Source organism: Ictalurus punctatus, chromosome 11, assembly GCF_001660625.3.
Source record: "Ictalurus punctatus breed USDA103 chromosome 11, Coco_2.0, whole genome shotgun sequence".
Lineage (NCBI taxonomy): Eukaryota > Metazoa > Chordata > Actinopteri > Siluriformes > Ictaluridae > Ictalurus > Ictalurus punctatus.
The window spans coordinates 2,304,602-2,330,183 of NC_030426.2; the positions used below are offsets into that span (position 1 = coordinate 2,304,602).

The window sequence follows — 25,582 nt, forward strand, 5'->3', positions numbered from 1 at the left end:
GGTGGCACATTAGCCTTGCTAGAGGAGTTTGTTACATGTTTCCAGCACGCCCTTGAGCATTCACTTGACGAAAGGGAGACGGGCCAGGAGCTCATGAAAGTCACGCAGGGCACACGTGATGCTGTGGAGTATGCCCTGGAGTTTCATACCATCGCAGCTCGGAATGGATGGAACAAACTGGCCCTCAAGACAGCGTTCCGTCAGGGGCTAAATGCAGAATTGGTGAAGGAGTTAGATTGTCGGGACGAACAACTCTCCCTTGATGCGCTCATTGAGCTCACTATTTGTCTGGACCAATTATGCCAGACCAACCGCCCCGCGCTGCATGAACCCAAGGTTCCCGTGCCAGGAGCTGCAGCACAGCCCATGCAGCTTAGACAGGCGCAGATTCGCGAGGAGCAGAGGGAGAGGCATCGCCGAGAGTTCCGCTCCTTTTACTGTGGAAAAGGCAACGACCTCGTCCTCCAATGCCCTCTCAAAAAGCCACAGCCCTCCGGGGACATCGGGGACAGCCGACCCCGACACCAAATGGTGAGTTCCAACCACGCACGCACAACTCATGTATTCGTGTTACCAGTCATGATCGAACACTCAGGGTGTCTACTGTGCTCACAGCGCTGATTGACTCAGGAGCAGCCGGCAATTTCATCGACCAGAGAACAGTGCATGACCTGAACCTCCCCATTCGTCCCCTACTCCAGCCTTGTCGTATCCAGTCCATCGATGGTTCCCCCATAGGAGGTGGGATTATCTCCCACTGTACAGCACCACTTGTACTCCAGGTCAGTGCCCTCCATAGTGAAACTATGGTCCTGTACATCACTGTCTCTGCCTGGCACCCCATCATATTAGGCTTCCCATGGTTGGAGCTCCACGACCCCCAGGTTTCTTGGGCAGACAAACAGGTGACCCAGTGGTCACCATACTGCCTCAGTAGCTGCCTGAAATCCCCCGTTGTCATGGTGGCAGCCACGACACTGGAGAGTCCCACTCCACCCATCCCAGTTAAAGTTCCTCCTGAATATCATGATCTCATGCCCTCTCTTTGTTTTCAGCAAAGAGAGGGCGAGCAGATTACCACCACACCGCACCTATGATTGGGCAATCGAGCTCCTTCCGGGAGCCAGCCCACCACGATTTCGAGTGTACCCTCTCTCACAAGCCGAACATCAGGACATGGAGGAGTATATTCAGGAGGTGCTCCAACAAGGATATATTAGACCTTCCACGTCTCCCACATCAGCAGGTTTCTTTTTTGTGGAGTAGAAAGGAGGTGGCCTCAGATCATGCATAGAATACCGAGGCCTGAATCAAGTTTCGGTACCATTATCCCTTGCCACTAATACCTGCAGCCATCGGACAGCTAAGATCAGTGACCATATTCACCAAGCTAGACCTACGTAGTGAGTACAACCTGGTCCGCATTCGGGAGGGGGATGAGTGGAAAACGGCATTCAGTACCACCTCAGGTCACTACGAGTACCTGGTCATGCCTTATGAGCTCTCTAACGCCCCCTCGCTTTTCCAATGCCTAATCAATGACGTCCTAAGAGACAATCTGGGAAGGAGTGTCATCACATACATCGATGATATCCTAGTTTACTCTGTGTGCTGGGAGGAGCATGTCAACCATGTCCGGCAGGTTTTGCACCTTCTCCTGCAATGTCAGCTGTATGTGAAGGCTGAAAAATGTGAGTTCCATCGACACACACAATCTCCTTCTTGGGGTATGTCATCAGCCAGAAGGGGTCACCATGGACCGAAGTAAGGTCCAGGCGGTGGTAGAGTGGCCCGCACCAAGGACCGTCAAGGAGCTGCAACAGTTCAACAGTTGCCAACTTTTACTGACATTTTATTCGAGGGTTTAGCACCATAGCACACCTCCTGATGTCCCTCCTATATGGCAAGCCTAGGCGGTTAGCTTGGACCCCAGCCACCCAGGAAGCATTCACCAAGCTCAAGGAAGCATTCACCATGGCTCCCATCCTCAAACACCCTGACCCCTCCAAGCCCTTTGCCATGGTGGTCGATGCCTCCGAAGCAGGAGTGGGGGCTGTCCTATCACACAGGTTAGGAGACAAACCCAAGCTTCACCCCATGGCGTTCTTTTCCCGCAAACTATCCCCAGCAGAATACAACTAAGATGTAGGAAACAGACAACTCCTGGTGGTCAAGCTCACCCTGGAGGACTGGAGGCATTGGCTGGAGGGCACAACGCACCCATTCATCATTTTCACAGCCATACGTCTCACACCCCACCAAGCCCGCTGTTCCCTCTTCTTCTCCAGGTTTCAGTTCACCTTATCCTACAGGCCAGGGTCAAGGAACACCAAGGCCAATGCCCTGCCACAGCTCCACAGTACGGAGAGCCAAGTCGTCCACATTGATTATATTCTGCCTCCCTTCTGCATCGGCAGTGCCACTGAATGGGCATTGGATCAGGCCCTGAACTTTGGGATCCCGGAGGAGATTGTGAGTGATGGGGCCCACAATTTACATCAAGAGTCTGGGCCAGTTTCATGGAGAAGTTGGGCATCACCATTAACCTCACCTCAGGGTACCACCCCCAGGCTAATGAGCAGGTAGAGCGGGCCAATCAGGAAATCGCTAGGTTCCTCCGGACCTTTCGTGCCACGAACCCAGAGGATTGGTGCCGATTCCTTCCGTGGGTGGAGTATGCTCAAAACTCCCTATGACACTCGGCGATGCAGCTCACCCCCTTCCAGTGCATCTTGGGCTACCAGCCAGCATTATTCCCATGGAACGCCAACCCTACCGACTCACCATCAGGCAACGAGTGATTCCACAGAGTGTGAGCAGATTTGGGAACGCGCACACCAACATGTAGTGCAGGCCACACGTACCTCCAAACAAAAAGCTGGAGTACCTGGACGGCTGGGAGGACTATGGCTCAGAAGAGCAGTGCTTAAGTCTAAGCTTAAAACGTATTTGTTTACTCAAGCCTACCCTGACTAGATTCTGTTCTACTACTTCGCAGTCATAATTATCTTTTTTCTCCCTCTCTCCTTTTGCCGAGCCCCACACGAATTTATGGAGATACTAGAGATCCAGATCCTTTCTGCCTCTGGATGGAGCTCAAATCTTCTTTAATTCCAGACTGCTGGGACTACGGCTGCTCCTAACGCCATACAGACTTCATATAAATCCATAATGAACTTTTTCACACTAACTGTTGTTACCCAGATGAGGATGGGTTCCTTTCTGAGTCGGGTTCCTCTCAAGGTTTCTTCCTCTTAAAACATCTTAGGGAGTTTTTCCTTGCCACCGTCGCCACTCAGTGGCTTGCTCAGTTGGGATAAATTCGCACCTTTAATATCTGTATACCATGTTGATATTTCTGCTGCTTTGAGACAATGTCTATTGTAAAAAGCGCTATACAAATAAAATTGAATTGAATTGAAATTGAATTGCTTTCTCCCATCTCTGGACATTCTGGACCCAAACCTGTGTAGGGACTTTCATGCCGCTTACCCAGCGAAACCAGGACCGCGGAGGAGGGGTAGGCCTTGAAAGGACACGGCTCCTGAAGTGAGCCCTTTGGAGGGGGCTTTGTCACGTCACAGCGAACCCGTGACTACAATTACCAGAGTGCAATGCAAACTACAAACATGGCAGACGAGAACTACACTTCCCATACACGTACACATTCTCCCGAGTTCTGATCATGGACACCTGCACCCAATCATACACACACACACACACACACACTCACACACATAGTATTTAAGTGAAAGTTTGCGCAGTACTAGCTCGCAAAGTAAATACTCAGCAGCCTCATCTCTGTTGTTGACCAAGCCGTTGTGTTCATTTTGGATTACCCTGGTTTTTGGATTTTGTGCTTTGTTTCCTGACCATGATTCCCTGCCTAAGCCTTGTATTGTCTATTCACCTGATCGTCTGACTACTTCATGTCTTGCGACTACGCCTTCTGCCTGATCCTCGCCTTTCGGAGTCATTATCACCTGCACTTGCTTCCGTCTCAGGTACTGTAACAATTATAACTGACTTAATGGCAATCACTTCTGCAGTAAGGCTTCAGGTTGGAATGTCATTTTAAGATTTTGAGCCTAGACTGCATAATATAGCATTAATATTGTATTTTGTAGTGTTTCTAGCCAGAAACAATGTGCATGCAACATGTGGCAAGAACAAATTGAGTGAAAAAATAAGCTGTGTGTGCCCCTAGAGTGAAAAAGAGTGCATTGTAAAATAGTGTTTAAAAGCAAGGAGGAAAGTTAGGCTAATTTACTCTTAGCTTGTTAGCTAATAACTGAAAATAAATAAATAAATAAATACAATTTTTTATTAGCAACTTGGTATGCCTTAATATTAATGAATGAAGACATATGTATGACAGGTAGACTAACACTTGGCAATGATAGAATTTTTACATCCCTGTTCATCACAACAATAGATAATGATTAATGATAATGCAGCCCCTGACATATTTCCATATGCAAATACAGTGTTAAAGAAACAAAGACATAAGAAAAACATTTTAAATGTTTTTAGTTTTTTAATGTAGATGCTGTTCTCATTATTGCTGACGCACTAAATAAATAGGTACATTACAAAGACATTAACAAAATTACAAAGGCATTACAACATTACAAAGGCATAAACTCAGCAGAACCAAACAGGCAGACCTAAAAAAAAAAAAAAGGCCTTTTCTGCAGCAGAAGTGCTTTTTTATGTGCATCACTGCCAACATCAATACGCTCCTAATATGCATGCTGCCATGCTGCTGGATTAATTAACAACAGGCTATTAAATTGATATGATCGTGTTAATGATGACTTGGAAGGTGGAGGGAAGCATAACGATGAGGCTAGAGTTATAGAAGGATGGTAGGGATTTTTTTTACTTTTTATTTTTTTGCTAAGGACAAATTGGCACTACTGAATATGGAGCAGTTAGATGCATGTTAGTGACTGGATAAATATGCTCATAAGCAAAATTTTCAGGGTGGATAATTATCCTCTGCTTATGTATCTATCTATATATCTATCTATCTATCTATCTATCTATCGTTCACAAACATTTAGTTAAAACAAATTACACAGGGCATAATAACAGTCCAAATGAATGGACAATGTAACTGATTTTAACTTATACACATCATTTAGTGTGAACAGCCTTGTTGTTGATAATAATGGGAGCTATTAAAATAAAATGTAGCTAACATAATACAAGTCAGTTTTTATTATGGCTAAATTGCAATGAATTAACTAGCTAGCTACAATATCTGTGGAGTGTCATTAGCTAGATTACACCGTAGTATCCTACCTCCTGAGTGCATGTTTTTATAATTTTTACTGTCCTTCTCTGATCTGCAATGCAAAATAGTCTGTTGGGCAGTGTTTCTATTCAACTTCAGAACTACCTGTGCTCTCACATTCAAACAGCAGTAATCAAGTGTTGTGTTGTGAGGTAATAGCTGGGCAATAACAACTTGTGCAATGGAGGCGGGCTCTTAGTATTTTTATCTGATTTATTACGACAAACTCACAATGAATTCAGAACATCGATAATGTTACAAAATAAATTACTTCTACATATGTTTCAGTTGATCGTGGTATATGTAAATGGGGGGGGGGGGGGGTTAATAGTTAATTCTCATCATTCCTCATTAACCAAAACTCAGTTGTATTTTTTGACGAAGACAAACTCTATTACACATTTTACTGGAATTCACTCTCATTATACTAGCATGAAAAACTTTTAGCACTCCACACAGTGCTCCATTTCTGAGCACAAATTTCATAACAAACTCTCATGACATATTTTAGGAATAGTAAAACATAAAACGCATGAACAGACACTGACCTTAGGGGAACAAACACTAAAGAGCTTGTTTCTACACGTGTGCAGCAGAACACCAGAGGAAAAAAGAGAACAGAAATTCCAAAAACAACCATGGAATGAAAAATTGACAACACCAAAAGGAATGAGAACAATGTCTAAATGTCATTTTTTATAGCAGGTATAAAGCAAACTAGCTGAAATTCACCCATGTATAATGATGCATAATGCTCTTATTTTTACTGCAAAAAAGCCAAATTATAATTTTATTGTATGACAGCACAGATTTAGTCCAAATACTACCACTGGCCATAATTAAAGACATGTTTTTGTTAACTCATGTATCGTAAAAAGGACGAAAAATATAGAAGCATAAATAAAGGAGTTAGAGATAGAGCATGAAGAAGAGTGAGAAGAAGGCTCTACTAACTTTCTGTACTAACCCAACAGGCTATACTAAGATAAGGCTGTACTAACTCAACAGGGTTTTTAGACTGATGATACACTTAGTCCCTGATCTAGTGAACCAGCATGAGGATGTCTTATTGATAGCAACTTCAAGGCACTTCTGCAAGTCGCTCTGGATAAGGGCATCTGACAAATGCCACAAATGTAAATGTAAGAAGGCTATACAGAAGGAGGAGACTTCAGGATAACACCATGCCATAAACCATGATTTATAAAGATGAGAATGCTTTTTCCATTATTGTTTGGCTACAAAGATTGATACATCATATTGGATGTGATATATTATTTCTTTCATGCCTATGCAATTTTCTTGTCAGTGTACACAACTCTTGTTTTTCTTAATTTGCCCTCAATAGAGAAATGTATTAGGACATTTGAGAACAGAGACACAATTTCCTAAAACCTATGTCGACAATTACGGAAAAACTGGAAGAAACATAATGAAAAGGACATGCTTTTGTGTATCTATTTAGCTAGCCTAGTAAAATGTACATGTGAATTTATGGTCATATCTTTATTTATGGCCACATGTTTTATATGTGTGTGATCCTTAAAATGCTGCTGAATTAAAATGGTAAGCAATTTAAGTTTTATTAAAAATCTTAAAGGTATTTTAACGGACATTCCATCTCAAGTGGTCCCAATGCAGGTTGCTTGACTGTTTTTAATTTTTCCCTTTTTAGTTACAACCTCTATGTATTGGCATTGCAAAATCACCAGTTTATGTATTTATTTATTTATTGAATTAATTTTGTGGTACTTCCAAGTCTCAAACCTGAAATGGTTTTCATACACAGTAAACTTACCTAGGTACCCCCTTAAAAAAAACAAAAAACGGCTGACACTCAAATGCTTCCCATTAAAAATGACCCTAAAAGTGGAACTGTGAGCAAACTTGAGCATTACATGTACACATACCCTGTAATGTGATCAAGTGATCAGTCTTTATTCCAGCGCTAGGACAATCCTGAGTTGAGATATAGAGGTTTCTGTAAACAGCTGTATAACAAAAAGTTGCTGTGTGCCATGACACAAAAGAAGAACGTTGCGTTTGACCCAAGTAAAAAAAATGTCGTTTTGCAATGCCAATACATAGAGGCAATCACTAAAAAAGGGAAACATTAAAAATGGTCAAGCAACCACCTTTGCAATTATTTGACCATTTGAGATGGAATAACCATAATGTTACCAACATTGTGGCAACGGTAAAGGTGTGCAACATTTTTAGCAGTGATTCAAAGGTTTAAAATGGCTAAATGTAAGTCTATTGGGTTTAGTGATGTAATTTGAAATGTATTTTGTGAACTAATATAAGCTTCCGCAAAATTCCATAAAATTTAGAAGGAATATAATGAGCAAGTTGGCTTTTTCACAAGTGACAGCACAAAAAAAGACAAAATGTCAATTAAAATATAAACTCTTAAGGTCAGCTACAGCTACTAACTCTGACCTTCACTCTGAGCTAACATCTCCTAGTTTTTTAACAAGCTAGCTACTTAGCATGGTATTAATATCACTTTGTACACTGTAGCATAGTTTAAAGGAAATTCAGTGTGCAAGTTGAAAATCAATTAAAGCTCACAATCAACTACAAATCTGCAACCATTGTATGACAAAGCTGTTACACAAGAAGCTGATGAGGGTGTATTGAAAATGTTGTTGGAAACACTATTAGAAATGAAGGTACTGACCTCCTGAGTGAGGAGGTGGGCCACACAGAAGCACAACTCCCTGTCCAGCCCTTACAGATACCGCACTCCTTCGATGAGTCCTGAAGTTTTCCAGATCTAAAAGAAACAGAAGGAAATTCATGAATAAATCACTAATTTCTGAGACAGAGGCCAAAATAGCAAGACACTTTAAAGGGCAGACAAAAAGATTAACTTTGAAAGTAAGCAGAAAAAGACATTAAAATCTGACTGATGCAAAAATGCTGCTCCAAAATATTTTTGATATTAAATTAGCAACCTACTTTTCACTTGATGGTGTGAAGTGGTCTGGGAAAATAACAGCGAATAGAACTCACTGGAGACTAGTTCAGTATATAAATAGTTGTGTTGTTTCTCAGAGTTTGGGCCTTGGTGCAGTGTGCACAAATACAGAGTAAACAGCCTTTCCCCTGACTGAGGGATATATCACCACCCATGGTGTGGGTGTATTAAGAAATCCTGCTGGCGTAGCCTCTAGCCAAGTTAAAATGGATACAAATGTTTAAAGATTAACTGTGGACTTTCAGTGTCTCTTGCTTCTTATCTACATTTATATCCTGCATGCAGAATATTATATGCATCAGTCAGAGTGCTCGTGCAACGTCTGCACTGAGGACACCTGACACAAAAATGATAATTGAATGAGCAACACATTCTCACAAATTTTAAATCTGCAAGACAACCTGTTTAGGAAGAGCAGTAAGTGTTATCTGTTATGTCAGTTTGATAGTCTGATGTCAGTGGTATAACTGAGAACTCCTTTTAGTCATCTTTAAATCATATTTTTGATTTAATTATTGAAAAGATCATTTGAACAAACTTAATTAATTTGTCAAAAATAATACTAACCTGCAGCTGGTTCTTAGATTTATTCTGTTCTAAAATATAATCAATTAGAAAACAAATTGGGGAAGAAAAGATGTTCTAAGGCTTAACTTTTGAGCGTTTTCTTTTTTTTCTGTTTTGTGCACCTGATATATGCAACATCTTAGCAAACTTGTATGAATAAAAGTAATGTCCACAGACCCTTTATATATGCGAAAAGGTCTGTAATTTCTCATGAATGTTTCAGTGGATGTGGAACTTCTTACCATGAACACACAGCAGAATAAACTGTTTTACAAAATAAAAGGAATGATAATATTATCTCATGGGTTGCAATTGGTGGGCATGGTGGCTTAGTGGTTAGCACATTTGCCTCGCTCCACCAGGGTTGAGGGGGTTTGATTCCGACTTCCACCCTGTCTGTACGGAGCTTGTATGTTCTCCCCATGCTTCAAGGGTTTCCTCCCCAGTCCAAACATATGTGATTTAGTCTGATTGGCATTTCCAAATTGTTTGTAATGTGTATCTGTGTAAATTTTTTCCCTGCGATGGGTTGGCACCGCAGCCATGGTGTCCCCTGCCTTGTGCCCCAAGTTCCCTTTGTAGGATAAGAAGTACAGAAAATGGAAGGATAGATGGAGTTGTAAATGGTACATAGACCTACAGTGCATCCGGAAAGTATCCACAGCGCTTCACTTTTTCTGCATTTTGTTATGTTACAGCCTTATTCCAAAATGGATTAAATTAATTATTTTCTTCACAATTCTACAAACAATACCCCATAATGAGAACATGAAAGAAGTTTGTTTGAAATCTTTGTAAATTTATTAAAAATAAAAAAACAAACAAAACGCACATGTACGTAAGTATTCACAGCCTTTCCTCAATACTTTGTTGAAGCACCTTTGTCACTAATTACAGGCTCAAGTCTTTTTGAGAATGATGCTACAAGCTTGGCACACCTATTTTTGGGCAGTTTCTCACATTCTTACTTGCAGGACCCCTCAAGCTCCATCAGGTTGGATGGGGAGCATCGGTGCACAGCCATTTTCAGATCTCTCCCGAGATGTTCAATCGAGTTCAAGGCTGGGCTCTGGCTGGGCCATTCAAGGACATTCACAGAGTTGTCCTGTAGCCACTTCTTCGTTATCTTGGCTGTGTGCTTAGGCTCATTGCCCTGTTGGAAGATAAACCTTCACCCCAGTCTGAGGTCTAGATCGCTCTGGAGCAGGTTTTCATCAAGGATGTCTCTGTACTTTGCTTCATTTAAATTTCACTGCCACCACCATGCTTCACTGTAGGGATGGTATTTTCCAGGTGATGAGTGGTGCCTGGTTTCCTCCAGACATGACGCTTGCCATTCAGGCCAAAGAGTTCAATCTTTGTTCAAACTTTGTTCTGAGAGTCCTTCAGGTGCCTTTTGGCAAACTCCAGGAGGGCTGTCATGTGCCTTTTACTAAGGAGTGGCTTCCGTCTGGCCACTCAACCATACAGGCCTGATTGGTGGAGTGCTGCAGAGATGGTTGTACTTCTGGAAGCTTCTCCTCTCTCCACAGAGACACGCTGGGGCTCTGTCAGAGTGACCATCGGGTTTTTGGTCACCTCCCTGACTAAGGCCCTTCTGCCCCAATCGCTAAGTTTGGCCGGGCGGCCAGCTCTCGGAAGAGTCCTGGTGGTTACAAACTTCTTCAATTTATGGATGATGGAGGCCACTGTGCTCATTGGGACCTTCAATGCTGCATAAATGTTTCTGCACCCTTCCCCAGATCTGTGCCTCGATACAATCCGGTCTCGGAGGTCTACAGACAGTTCCTTGGACTTCATGGCTTGGTTTGTGCTCTGACATGCATTGTTAACTGTAGGACCTTATATAGACAGGTGTGTGCCTTTCCAAATCATGTCCAATCAACTGAATTTACCACAGGTGGACTCCAATCGAGTTGTAGAAACATTTCAAGCATGATCAGTGAAAACAGGATGCACCTGAGCTCAATTTTGAGTGTCATGGCAAAGGCTGTGAATACTTATGTACATGTGCGTTTTGGTTTTTTATTTTTAATAAATTTGCAAAGATTTCAAACAAACTTCTTTCACGTTGTCATTATGGGGTATTGTTTGTAGAATTTTGAGGAAAATAATGAATTTAATCTATATTGGAATAAGGCTGTAACATAACAAAATGTGGAAAAAGTGAAGCGCTGTGAATACTTTCTGGATGCACTGTAGACCATCATGATTACATCAATAGACTACTAAAGCCTACTGGGCCTGTGACAGCTTCCTTGGTTGTCCCCTTGTGACAGCAGTAAGTAACTGATTGGTTAGTTTGTTGCAGCAAACCAGTTTCTATTCCTTATAAGTCCTCGCCTTTTACTGCTGTAAAAAAAAAAAAAAGTGCAGAAGTTGCAAAAGAGCCTCAAGCTTTTGCATGATCTATGACATTCCCAACTCTCAAACATAAAAATGAAACTCTTTGTCATCTACCATATAGTTTTATGGCATTGAACAGACTGATTAAATGAAGGTGAAATCAATAACAGCCCCCAAGCAGGCGAGCATGCTTGGAATCCACTCTACCTCCATGACAGAGGTATTTTGCCAAGCATAAGTCACACATCAATGGGTTTAATGGCTCCCCTATTTATCAGCTCCCTTATGTGCTTTATTCATCGTGGGTTTGCTGTCAACCATTACGAAGCCATTTCAAAAGGACTTTAGAAACTGAAATTACCTTTACCTATGGAACTAATTTTTTTTCCAACTACTCATGGAAAAAGACAACTGGGTGATGTTATTTTTTCATATAAATTTTGTCCTTCAAAACTTCTAAGAAGCTAAATCATAGAGGTAGACAAAGATAGATGCCTTCTGATGTTTCAGCTGTGGTGTTTGATTTCAGAACCTCTTAGTGTTCTTTAGGAAGCGACGAGCAGTTATTAAAAACATGTTACACGGCAATTATGAAATAAAGTATAATGGACGACAACAGGACATGCAAATTAGGTTTGCCGTAAAATCACTTAGTCACATCATACTGTTCTGGACTAGAAAACAGCAACAGAGAGCAAAATTGGTTTGCTTAGTTCACTCTCATAAAAGAAGAGAAAAAAGAATCAGCTGTCATTTATCTCAAACACAGGTGTTAAACCCGCTACCTTTGGGATGGGAAGGTTTTTTTGTGAGCTGTGCCATATTTTGTGTGCAGGTCCAAACTCCCTCCCAGAGTTTCCAGCCTGCCCTAGCCTGCCTTGCTCCCGCCTCCCAGGATGACATCACTGATTGACGACCATATATAAAGAGGAAGAGGCGTGAGACTGGTGTAGGATGTTGGAGGTGGTTATGTGTGAATTGGTGTTAGTAGAGTGCCCTTGGTTTGTATTATTTGACCTTGTGGCTATTAAAATTATGTGTTTTGACTGCTGTTCTGGTTTTTGACTGTGAGTTTGGTTGTCCCTGTACCTTTTTGGCTAGTCTATACACCCCTATATATAATTTTGTACTTAGTTCACTGGCAGTAGGGGTGTGGCTGCCATTTCTTTTGGGAGAAGGGTCCTTTTGTCTCTGTTTTTGGCTTTGGTAGGGAAGTACTTGTATTTTCTTTATCTTCCTTTTAGGTAAGCTAGCTACCTAACAAAAGAACTCTTGTTTATTATTTTAGCCTTGGCCCACCCTGAAGTTATGCCTGGTTTGGTTCTTTGTACAGTTATATGTATATGACTGTGTGTGTGTTACAATATACCACAACCTTTTTTGAACAACCCTGTTTGTGTTGTTATTCCTAGCTCCCCTATTTTAAAGGTCAATTCCATTTGAATTGTGAGCTGGTTGCTCTGTGCGGCCTAACCTAGACTGGGCTGTAACACAGGGCTCACTTAAGATACTTGTGATTTTGTGAAATTTGAGAAGTGGAAAACTTGGAAAATATTGTAACTTAGAGCAGGGGTGTCAAACATAACCTGAGGGCCAGGATCAGCCTAGTAAAAGTTCTGATTATGATCTTCTTATATGGCTAAATTTAATTTAAAGATATGTGAAAAAAGAGCTGGTTATAGTTGTTATTTCGCTAGGGGCTAAATGGAGCAATACACTCAGGGTCATAAACTCAAATACTGAGGCTACATGACCACCAAATGTGGGCAGTTGATGATTGGGTTTGGATGAGCCTGTGCCAAATGTAGTCTCAGATTCCTGTTCTTGACTGATGGGACCTGATTTGGTACCTGCTGTTTTAGCCTCAACCTTTGATGTGTGTTGTGTTCTGATTTTTTTTTTTTCACCGAGGTTTTAAAGACTAGTTATTTGAGTTACTGTAGCCTGTCCTCTCAGCTGGAACAAAGCATGTCTGCCTACAGAATTATTTGTACAAACTCTGTAGAGACTGTTGTGTTTGATAATCCCAGGAGATCAACAGTTTCTGAAATATGCAAACCACCCTGTCTAGCACCTACAACTATGCCATGGTCAAAGTCATTGAGATCACATTTTTTCTCCATTCTGATGTTTAATATGAACATCATTGATCTGTATCAGGATGATTTTATGCATTGTGTTGCTGCCACATAATTGACTGGATCGGATAATTGCATTAATGAGCAGTAATACAGGTTCCTATTAAAGTAAGTGTATTGCTGAGTTATCCTCATACTCCTGAGTTATCCTCATATATAAAGAAACTCACTGAAAATACATTATATTCCACAAGAAAAATAAGTCTGAAAGTTATTAATATTATGATTTGGCTAAAATATATACTGTGTGTATATATATATATATATATACACACAGTATATATTTTAGCCAAATCATAATATTAATAACTTTCAGACTTATTTTTCTTGTGGAATATAATGTATTTTCAGTGAGTTTCTTTAGCCTAAGCTAGGGATGTAAAAAAATACAAATAAATGTTGTAAAGTCAAGTGGTTGACTGCCAGATTTATTTCTCAAGCCTAACGGACCCCAAGCCCAGCGAGAAGCAATCGATAAGGTTCATGTTGTTCCGGTTTTTTGGCTCAGCCCGCCAGTGGGCGCAGCGTCTGACAGCCATGGGATCCAGGGGACTGGAGAATGTAACTCAGTTCGTGGGACTATTCGTGATGGTGTTCCAGAGGTCAACATGGCGACCTCATCTCCAGAGCTCCAACCTGAGTCTCAAGAGGAGGTCTAACCTACAGAGCTCCAGATGGAGGTCAATTTGGAGACCTCATCCCCAGAGCTCCAGCATGAGACCCACGAGGCGGTCTCATCCCCAGAGCAGGAGCAGGAGACCCACGAGGCAGTCTCATCCCCGGAGTTTCAGCTTGAGACCCACGAGGTTGTCTCATCTCCAGAGTTCCAGCATAAAGTTAAGTTCTTCCTAGAGGTCAACCTCCCAAGCCATGTTCACGTCAAAGATTGAAGAGGCAACCTTTCAAGCCAAGTTCCTGTCCGAGGTCGAAGAGACGACCCCTCAAGAAGAGTTCCTGTCTGAGGTCGAAGAGACGACCTCTCAAGCTAAGTTCCTGTCTGAGGTCAAAGAGGTGACCTCCCACGGCAAGTTCCTGTCTGAGGTCAACCAGGCAACCTCCCACGGCAAGTTCCAGTCTGAGATCAACGATATGACCTTCCACACCACGTTCCAGTCTGAAACTGACATCACAACCAAGTTAAGCTCACGCCAGAATCTGTTAACACAACCAACCAAGTTCTCCTCATGCCTGAAACCGACATCACGACCAACCAGGTTCTGCTCATGCCTGTAGTCGACGTCATGACCAACCAAGTTATGCTCACACTAGAGTGTGTTGTCACGAACAACCAGGTTCTGCTCATGCCTGAAGATGACGTCAGGAACAAACAAGTTCTGATCAAGCTTGAGTATGCTGACACGGACAACCAAGTTCTGCTCACCCCCAAGTCTGCTGACAAGGACGACCAAGTTCTGCTCACACCCAAGTCTGCTGACACAACCAACCACGTTCTGTTCACGCCTGAGTCTGTTGACACAGCCAACCAAGTTCAGCCTGCAGAATCGATTGAGGATGATGCTCCGCCTTCCTGCTCCACTGAGGACGACGCTCGGCCTTCCTGCTTCGCTGAGGACGCCATTCAGTCTCCCTGTTCAGCTGAAGACATTGTTACCCAAAGGGTCAGGACTGCCCTGGGAGGGGAGTGTCTCAAGCTAGTGCTGCAGTATTAGAGCATGCCTGGAAAACCGAAACACAAGCCCGATGCACGAGCTCAAAGTGTGAGCCTGATGGGCGAGCTCTTCATGAATACATGCTTTTGGTTCTTCAATGACATTGACTTTGTTTACCTTGGACATATGCTTTTTTATGGTTATGTACTGTCTCTGCCCTTGTTTTGTCATTGGTTGTTTCCCAAATGTGTCATCATTGTTTTCAGCTGTCCTGTGTTTAACCCATGATTACATTGTGTAGCATTGTGTTTATCTCCTTACCAAACGGTTGTTCCTTATTTCTCGTTTTGATTCATGTCCACTGACCTTGTTCTCGTTTTTGTGTTTTGCCTCGCCCTATTTATGCCTGTCTGCTGATCGACTGACCTTTTGCTTGTTATTAGACCATGCTTTTGATTAATATTTTGGATTTGTCTGTCTGCCTCTCTCTAATAAATGTCTTTAACTGCATTTGCATCCGTCCAAACCTCCATTATGTAAATAATGTGACAAAAACATTCTAGATCCGTCAAATTGTGCGGGCATCTCCTGTGCATAGCCCACTTCAGGTCAACCTGAAGTTTTATTAATTGGATTTAATTAAATGTAAATTGGGTTCAGGTTTGGGCTTTGGCTAGGCCATTCAAAAACATTGATCTTCTTTTAGTTAAGCCATTCGGATGTATGCTTTTGGTCATTTGGTCATTGTCATACTAAAATGTGAAATTTCTTTTCATCTTCAGCTTACTAGCAGACACATGAAAGTTTTGCACTAAAATCGGCTGGTATTTGTAGATATTCATGATTCCCTCCACCTTGATAAAACCCACAGTTCTGGCTGAAGATATGCAGCACTTAAGCATGATGCTGACACCACCATGCTTCACCATAGGTATGGTGTTCTTTTGTAGATGTGATTTTTTGTGCCAAACACAAATTTTGGAATTATAGCATTATTATACCTTTTGGAATCAGACCATGACACACTTAGCCACATGGTTTGGGGTGATTTAGTTGAGCTTGGTTTAGTTGGAGCTTGGTGCGAGAAAGGGCTTCCATCTAGCCACCCTACCCATCATCCAGACATGTGAAGAATATGAGAGAATATTGTTACGTGCAGAAAGTAATCAGTACTTGTCAGATATTTCTGCAGCTCCTTTAATGTTGTCATTGTTTTCTTGGTAGCCTCCCTGGTAAGGTTTTGTCTTGTCCTTTAGTCAATTCTGGATGTATGCCCTGTTCTTGGTGATGTCACTGTGGTGCTCCATTTTCTCTACTTGGTAATAAGAGATTTCATGGCATTCCATTGTACATCTAATGTTTTGGAAAACATTTTTGTACCCATCTCCTGATCCTCCTTTTGACAGTGAGACCCTGTACAAATTTTGTCAGCTCTTTGTGGACCATGGATTCAATAGCCAGATAATCCATGAAGATGTCAAGAAAATCCTACAGAAACAGTTGGTCTTTATTGGAGTTAATCAGAATAAATTAATTGATCATAGCTATAAAATTACTTTTGAACATGAGATTGAATGTGATTCTGAAAACAGACACATCCCCAATTATAAAAGGTTGTGCCCACTTATTCAACCAGGTTATTGTAACGTTCTTTTATTTTTCATATTTTTCCCTACAATATTTCTGAAAGTTTTTATAACTTAATTTTTATACATTGTAATTTCACAGTGAGGGTGGGAAAAATTCTGATATGATTTTTCTTGCTTCAGTTTTTTAAATCACATTAACAAGCTTTATGCCACATTATTTGAATCCTACATTTGTAGGATTAAGACAGCATGAGAAAAGCATTGCAATCAAAAGAGAAAAGTCTTTTTTTTTATGTTTTATACATACATTTACAGTGGGGGAAATAAGTCTTGAACGGGTCAACATTTTGTTCAGTAAATATAATTCCAATGAGGGTATTCAAATTAAATTTTCACCAGACATCAGTATTAACTCAAGAAATCTGGAAATATAAAGAATTCACAACAATAAAGTCGATAAATAAAGGTATGTGTAATAAAGTGGAATGATACAGGAAAAAAGGTATTGAACATGCTAAGAAAAAGCAATTCTCAAAGGCAAGGTAAGGCAAGGAACCAACTGAAATCCATAAGTAATTATATCTCCTATCTGTGCAAATTAATATCAGTTAGGTTAGTAAATTGATGGTCTATATAAAGACTTTTCATTACCAAGGTGTCACAAAAGAAACATCTCATGATGGATAAAAGCAAAGAGCTCTGCCAAGACCTTCTGAACCTTATTGTTGTGAAACATATTGATGTAATCGGATACAGATGTATTTCAAACCTTCTGAATACTTCAGTAAACAGTAAACCGTTGGGGCCATTATCCACAAGTGGAAGCAACATCAGTCCGTCATTAAACTGCCACGCACAGGAGCTCCTCGCAAGATTTCTGACCAGGGAGTCAGAAGAATAGTCAGAAGAGTAGCCCAAGAGCCAAGGACCACTCGGAAAGAGTTCCAGAAATACTTGGAGGCAATGCATTAATTTATAACATGCTTATTCAGTGTAAGCACAAGAAGAATATAAGTAACACTAGCTATAAAATGACCTGAGATCACATAGGTGCCTGATAAATTAAAGGGGGGAAAAACAACACAAAGTATTTTAGTAAGGTGTTGGACCTCCACGAATTTGGGAGAAATCCTGGTCTCCTGGCCAGATTAACACTGATTTGGCCTTCTAGTGTTTGTTTGTGTTTTGCCCGCAGTTGTAACAAATACTGCAGTTCCTAGAAATTATGTTTGGTCTGTATATGGAAACATGATAGGTTAATAAATCATGAACCCACTAGCCTTGCAATACTTTTGGTCATCATTCACCTCATATTCATGCTCATCTTCTGGATAAGAAACCGCCAGGTGGAGCAGACAGGGAAAGGGCAGAGAGAGAAGACAGCCTTTACTGTCAGCTCAAACAAAGCCAACAGAAATGTTCCTTGTATTTTGCACCGTTCTGCGTAAATTCTAGAGGCTGTTGTGTGTTACAATCCCAGGAGGTCAGCTGTTTCTGAAATAATCAAACTACTCCGTCTGTCACAAGAACCATGCCATGGTCACATTTTTCCCTCATTCTGTTCTTTGAACTTAACATTATCTGAAGGTCTTAACCTGTGCCTATATGGTTTTATACATTACACTGCTACTTCCTGAGGCTGATAAGATATTTGCATGAATGGGCAGATCAGGGATGTTCAAGGGTCTCAGTAGGTGGTCAAGTGTCTCAAAATTTGTTGTGGGTGTTTGGGATGGCCTAGGCAGTCTCCTGGCCTGGATTTTTGTCCCAGTCTAACCCTGGCCACTAGAACAGCTTGGCACAGTTTCTACAAGCTACTGGAACTGTATTGGAGGAATTAAAGACCATTCTTCCACAAGATTCCTCAATTGGTATTTTGATGATAGTGGTGGAGAGCACAGTCTTACACGTTGGTACATAATCTTCCATAGGTGGTCAAATGGGTCTTATTGTGACTGTGAAGACCAGTGTACATGATTTAGAAGACCGCTCCCATGAGGTAGAAATTTTTCATTGGAAGTGGTCAGTCAAAATAATTTGAATTAATTTCAGTGACTCTTCCCTTTACAAGCATACCCAAACCATGCCAGAAAAATAATCCCATTGAATAACTGACCAACTGTTTTCCTTTAATTTGTAACAGACTGTATTCTGCTGTTGGCTGGTTCTGCTTTAGGGCCAGATTTAAATGCAAAATTTCAGAGATCACTGATTTATGAAGAGTTATTTATGAAGGTCAGCTAATATGTGTTAAATTGGCCAGAGGAAGTCCACTAAGTAGCTTTGTCTTAATTATTTCATAAAACATAAGTCCCTCTTTAACCCTGGAGCCACTCTGATTTAACAACAATTTCAGACACTTCTTGCCTATTAAGAAAAGCCATTTTTTCATCATTAATATGGGGGCATGCATTAATGTCATCTAACCCTGCAATAAGTGCTTTCTATTTAAAACTTCAACTGCTTTTCTTTAAATGCACTGTAAATTATCTAGATTGATTAAACTCCATTGAACTTAATTGCATACTGTCACACTTCTTTAACCCCCTGACATGTAGTGAGCTTCTCAGTCTCAATGCCTGCATATGCTTAGAATTCCATGAAAGCCTTTCTAGAATGTGATTGTTCTTAGACACTGTTTTACTGCTTTCATGCATCAACTGACTATGTGCAAAGTTGTGTCCAATCAGTAGATAATAAACAGACCATGAAGTGACACATTTCTTTGCTGAGTGCAGTCTGAGGTGTATAATATAGTAGTGAAGCTAAACTGAAATGGCAAACTTGTTCTTTGCTCTTATTGACTTTTTTCTAGTCGGTTTGAAGTAGTGGCAGCTCTTTTCTATTATATTGCATATATCTAAAATATGTTTAAAAAAGTTATGAATAATAGCTACTTTTGACATTGTTTTCATGCCTTGAATATTCATTATACAAAGTGGTGGCTCAATAGTTAAGGCTCTGGGTTACTGACCAGAAGGTCAGGGGTTCAAGCTGCCACTATTAGGCCCATGAGCAAGGCTATTAACCATATCTGCTCCATGACTGCCATATCATGACTGACACTGCACACTGACCCCTGCTTCCTAACAATCTGGGGAATGCAAAAAAAAAAAAAAAAAACACATATGTGAAAATAAATATCCATTATGTGCTACAAAACATGCTCACAGTGGTCATCATAATAAGGACTGTACGATTGGACTTTTAATTAAAAATCGCAGAATATTTTCAGCAATGTTGTCAGTCCAAAATGCCAGTCACAACTATCTAGATGGTTGGTTAGGCATAATAAATTGAATAAGCTGACTTAGGCAAGCTTTTTTTTTCAATTTCAGTAGTAAAGCATAATTTTCTTAAACATTTTGCTATTCTAGATGCATAAGATATCCTATTGTAATAAAATAAACTAATACACTAATACAAGCAATTTAAAAATACTACTGATGTGTATTTTACTATACATTAGGAGACAATTTCTAGTACATTATGATATACAATTTTCACAAACCACAAGGCCTGGATACATGTGCATTGATGAAATGTGCCAGCACATTGGTATTTTAAAACCTATATTAAAAGTGACACAAGGGTAAAATAGCATTTTCATTACTTGAAATTAAGGCTTAATAGTCACATTTCTTAAAACCAATTTATTGGATGTTCACTAATTATGCCACCCAACTTCAATACAATAAACATGATGTCCTAGAGAGCTCACACCTGTTAGTGGACAGTACTAAAGTGCAAAAGTAGACAAAAACACACTTCATATCATGCAGTTTTTTTAACCACTAAAATTTCAATGTAAAGTCTTACATGAAAACATGGCAATTTTTACTTTTGAATATAAGCTAACCATACCTCTTCATAATTTTCACTCTAATCCAGCCCATGTTTACAAATAGATCATTCACTCATTAAAAAAATACCAAAACTACAGCTGTCTCAGTCATGCATACATACAGAAATACAACATAAAACAAAGGTAAACTGAGTAAACACACAATTCAGTTTTTATTTATTTATTTATTTATTTATTTATTTTATTGAAGCAAAAAAGTTATTCAACACTTATCACCCATGTGAAAAACTAATTTCCTCCTTAAACTTCAAATCTGGTTGTGCCACCTTTAGCAGCAATAACTGCAACCAAACACTAATGATAACTGGAGATTAGTCTTTCACAGTGCTGAGGTGAAATTTTGGCCCACTCTTCTTTGCAAAACTGCTTTAGTTCAGCCACATTGGAGGGCTTTTGACCATGAACTGCCCATTTAAGGTCCTCCCACAGCATCTCAATTGGTTCAAGTCAAGACTTTGACTAGGCCACTCCAAAACTTTAATTGAGCTTTTTTGAGCCATTCAGAGGTGGACTTACTCTTATGCTTGAGATCATTGTCTTGCTGCATAATCTAGTTGCGCTTGAGTTTCAACTGAAGACTGGACAATCTCCTTTAAGATTTTCTGTTAGAGAGCAGAATTCATGTTTCCCTCAATTATTGCAAGTTGCCCCAGGCACTGAAGCAGCAAACAATGCATCCACACACCATCACACTTCCACCACTATGCTTGAGCATAGGTATGATGTTCTTTTGTGGAATTCTTTGTTTGGTTTACGCCAGAGGTAACGGGGCCACTGTCTTCCAAACAGTTCCATTTTCGACTCAACAAGCCACAGAACATTCTCCGAAAAGGTTTGAGGATCCTCAACATGTGTTTTGGCAAAATTCAGATGAGCCTTAATGTTCTTCAGGATTAGGAGTGGTTTTGACCTTGCCACACTTCCGTGGATGCCATTTTTGCCATTCTGATAGTGGAGTCATGAACAGTGACCCTTATTGATGCAAGAGAGGCCTGCAGGTCCTTTGATGTTGTCCTTGGTGTCATGAGTCCCCCTTTGTGCAGCGCGCTGTGGAGCATGTGAGCACGCATGCACGAGCAGGTGCGCGAGCATCTGCTTCTCCCATGTGGACAGTTGTGACATTTCGACACGTGCATCTGTTTATGTTTCTGTTATGTCTCCTCCCCGTCCTGTCATTGGTTGTGGTGTCACGTGTGTCTGTATTGCCCTCAGCTGTTAGCAGTTAAGAGGCTGATCATGTCGGCATATATACCGCGTGCCTCCCAACACTCAACGCGGAATATTAGAGTAGATAGATTAGATGATTTAGATGTAGATGTGTTTCATTGTGAAAGTCATAGTCATAGTCATAGCCCATGTCTTAGTTAATGCTTAGGTTCGTTAGTTCAGTTCGTAGATGTAAATGGTGATTTCTCCATGCGTACTGAGGTTACTTTTGGAGTTCCACAGGGTTCTGTTTTAGGCCCACTGCTCTTTACTTTATATATGCTATCCCTAGGTCAAATTATTCGTAAACATGGAATTAACTTCCACTGTTATGCTGATGATACACAGTTGTATGTTTCAGCGAAGCCAGAGGACAGACAGAAGCTTAGTAAAGTTGAGGATTGTGTAAAGGACATTAGACATTGGATGTTAACTAACTTCCTTCTACTTAATTCTGATAAAACAGAAATACTTTTATTAGGCCCACGTGTAGCTAGAAGTAATCTTTCTGATCACATGGTTACTCTGGATGGTCTTTCTGTTTCATCATGTACAGCAGTTAAAGACCTTGGAGTGATTATTGACTCCAGCCTATCATTTGATGCTCATGTAGATAATATTACTAGGATAGCCTTCTTTCATCTCAGAAATATTTCTAAAATAAGAAACATATTGTCACTACATGATGCGGAAATACTAGTTCATGCATTCGTCACCTCTAGATTAGATTACTGTAATGCCATACTGTCTGGATGTTCCAGTAGGAATATAAATAAGCTCCAGTTAGTCCAGAATGCAGCTGTTAGAGTCCTAACTAGAACTAGAAGATACGACCATATCACACCGATATTATCAATACTGCATTGGCTCCCAGTAAAATCTCGCATTAATTATAAAATACTTTTATTAACCTATAAAGCACTAAATGTTCTCGCGCCACAATATCTAAGCGACCTTTTGGTTTTATATGATCCGCCACGCCTACTTAGGTCAAAAGATGCAGGCTATTTGACGGTACCTCGAATAGTGAAGGCTACAGCAGGGGGAAGAGCTTTCTCTTATAGAGTCCCGCAGTTATGGAACAGTCTTCCTATTAGTGTTCGGGACTCAGACACAGTCTCAGTGTTTAAGTCTAAGCTTAAAACGTATTTGTTTACTCAAGCCTGACTAGATTCTGTTCTACTACTTCGCAGTCATAATTATCTTTTTTCTCCCTCTCTCCTTTCGCCGAGCCCCACACGAATTTATGGAGATACTAGAGATCCAGATCCTTTCTGCCTCTGGATGGAGCTCAAATCTTCTTTAATTCGAGACTGCTGGGACTACGGCTGCTCCTAACGCCATACAGACTTCATATAAATCCATAATGAACTTTTTCACACTAACTGTTGTTACCCAGATGAGGATGGGTTCCCTTCTGAGTCGGGTTCCTCTCAAGGTTCCTTCCTCTTAAAACATCTTAGGGAGTTTTTCCTTGCCACCATCGCCACTCAGTGGCTTGCTCAGTTGGGATAAATTCGCACCTTTAATATCTGTATACCATGTTGAAATTTCTGTAAAGCTGCTTTGAGACAATGTCTATTGTAAAAAGCGCTATACAGATAAAATTGAATTGAATTGAATTGAATAGTTTAGTTCACGCTGGTTTCTCCGCTACCAGTCCCTCGCTGTTGTTTATGTTTCTCGCTTGGTTTATCGACCCTGTTTTCCGTGACCACGACCTTGATTCCTGCCTAGCCCTGTGTATGCCTGTTTGCCGATCACCTGACCTCTTGCATGTTTTGGATTACGTTTCTGGATCACGTTTTGGATTTGTCTGCCTGTCTCTCTCTTAAATAAAACCGTTCATACTGCACTTGTATCCGTCCTAATCTCCGTTACGTCACGATTCGTGACAGAATATTCCACCCCACAATGGATGCAGCACGAGAACGGAGAGAACGCAGAACCCGGAAGTCCACGCCAATCATCCCCGCCTTGGACTCGATGCAGTTTCCACAAGAGACTTTCGTGGACCTTCCCGATCGGTATGATGAGTTCTTTGGTTATCCAGACTATTTTTTGGTAGACTGTCAGTTCTACTTCTCTAGCCTGTTTGACCCGAAGCCAGAGGAGAAGCAATGGATAAGGTTCATGGTGTCCCGTTTTTTGGCCCAGCTCATAATTGGGCGCAGTGATTAGCAGCCATGAGATCCCGGGTACTGTAGGACAGTAGGCAATTTATGGACCTGTTTTTGAACAAGTTTGGAGAACCCGGGCAGAGCTACAACCTGGATAAGTTGTTGAAGGGAGTCAATGTGGCGAACAATGCTGACCTGCCGTTCCACATGCATTATGAGTGGATGAGCCAGCAAATGTATGTTAACATGGACCACCAAGCTCTGCTCACACCCAAGTCAGTTGACCAAGTTCCGCTCATGTCCAAGTCTGCTGACCAAGTTCTGCTCATGTCCAAGCCTGCTCACCCATTTAACCAAGTTCCGCTCATGTCCAAGCCTGCTGACCAAGTTCTGTTTATTTTCAAGCCTGCTGACCTGATTGACCAAGTTCCGCTCATGTCCAAGCCTGCTGATCCAGTTGACCAAGTTCCGCTCATGCCCAAGTCTACCGACACGGCCGCCGAAGTTCTGCCCACGCCCAAGTCTACCGACACGGCCGCCCAAGTTCTGCCCACGCCCAAATCTACCGACACGGCCGACCAATTTCTGCCCATGCCCGTGTCTACCGACCCGGCCGACCACGTTCTGCTCAAGCCCAAGTCTGCCGACACGGCCGACCACGTTCTGCTCAAGCCCGAGTCCGCTGACATCGACAGCCAAGTTCTGCTCACGCCCGAGTCCACCGACACCGATAGCCAAGTTCTGCTCACGCCCAAGTCTGCCGACACCGACAGCGAAGTTCTGCTCACTCCTGAGTCTGCCGACATCAACAGCAAAGTTATGCTCACGCCTGAGTCTGCCGACACAGACAGCCAAGTTCTGCTCATGCCCGAGTCTGCCAACATGGTGACCTCAGAGCCCCAGCCTGAGACTTACGAGGAGGTCTCAACTCCAGAGCTGCAGCCTGAGATTAACCTGGCGACCTTGGTGCCTCCGTACGAGGTCGTCGCTCTGCCTTTCTGCTCGGCTGTGATCATCTCTATGCCTTCCTGCTCCACGGAGGACATCGTTCCCACTTCCTGCTTCGCGGAGAGCTTCGTTCCTCTCCCTGGCCTCGCAGAGACCCACGCTCCTCTCCCTGGCCTCGCGGAGACCCACGCTCCTCTCCCTGGCCTCGCAGGGGACCTCGCTTCGCTTTCTTGCACTGCTGAGTACAGCGATCTGTTTCCCTGCTCTGCCGAGGACTTCACTCAGCCTGCCTGCTCGGCTGTGGTCGTCGCTCTGCCCTCCTGTTCAGCCAGGGATGTCGCTCCGCTTTCCTTGGCTCCGCTCCACTTGGCTCTTTTGTGACTTCCTCGATGAGTAGTTGCTGTGCTCTTGGAGAAATTATGGAAGGTCGGCCACTTCTAGGAAGATTCACTACTGTGCTGAGTTTTACCATTTAGAGATAATGGCTCTCACTGTGGATCGTTGGAGTCCCAGGGCCTTTTAAATAGCCTTCCCAAATGTAACCCTTCCCAAACTGATGTGTTTCAATCACCTTCTTCATAATTTCTGGAATTTCTTTCAGCTTTGGCATAGTGTGTTAGACCTTTTAACCAGCTTTATGCTGTTGAAAAAGTTCTATTTAAGTGTTGATTTGATTGAACAGGGTTTGCAGTAATCAGGCCTGGTTGCGTGTAGTCCAACTGAACCCCATTGTGAATACAGTTTCATAGATTTGCTAACTACAGGGGCAAATACATTTTCCCACAGGCCCAGTTAGTGTTGGATAACTTTTCTTACGTCAATAAATAACGTTATCATTTAAAAACTGTATTTTGTGCTTACTCAGGCTGCCTTTGTTTTATCTTAGATTTTGTTTTAATTTCTGAAACAAT

General features: G+C 41.6%; 1 protein-coding gene across 3 annotated transcripts in view; it reads right to left on the minus strand.

Annotated features, from left to right (window-relative positions):
* Positions 1-25,582, minus strand: part of cntn4 (contactin 4) — a 280,558-nt gene that overhangs the window by 166,820 nt on the left and 88,156 nt on the right. For 2 of the 3 annotated variants that reach the window (XM_017480449.3, XM_017480450.3), the window contains exon 5: positions 7,983-8,078. In XM_017480449.3, coding sequence (XP_017335938.1) covers positions 7,983-8,078 — 96 coding nt within the window. Of the gene's footprint in view, positions 1-7,982; positions 8,079-8,263; positions 8,375-25,582 lie in introns of those variants that run through there. The other variant, XM_053683552.1, reaches the window with a different exon arrangement.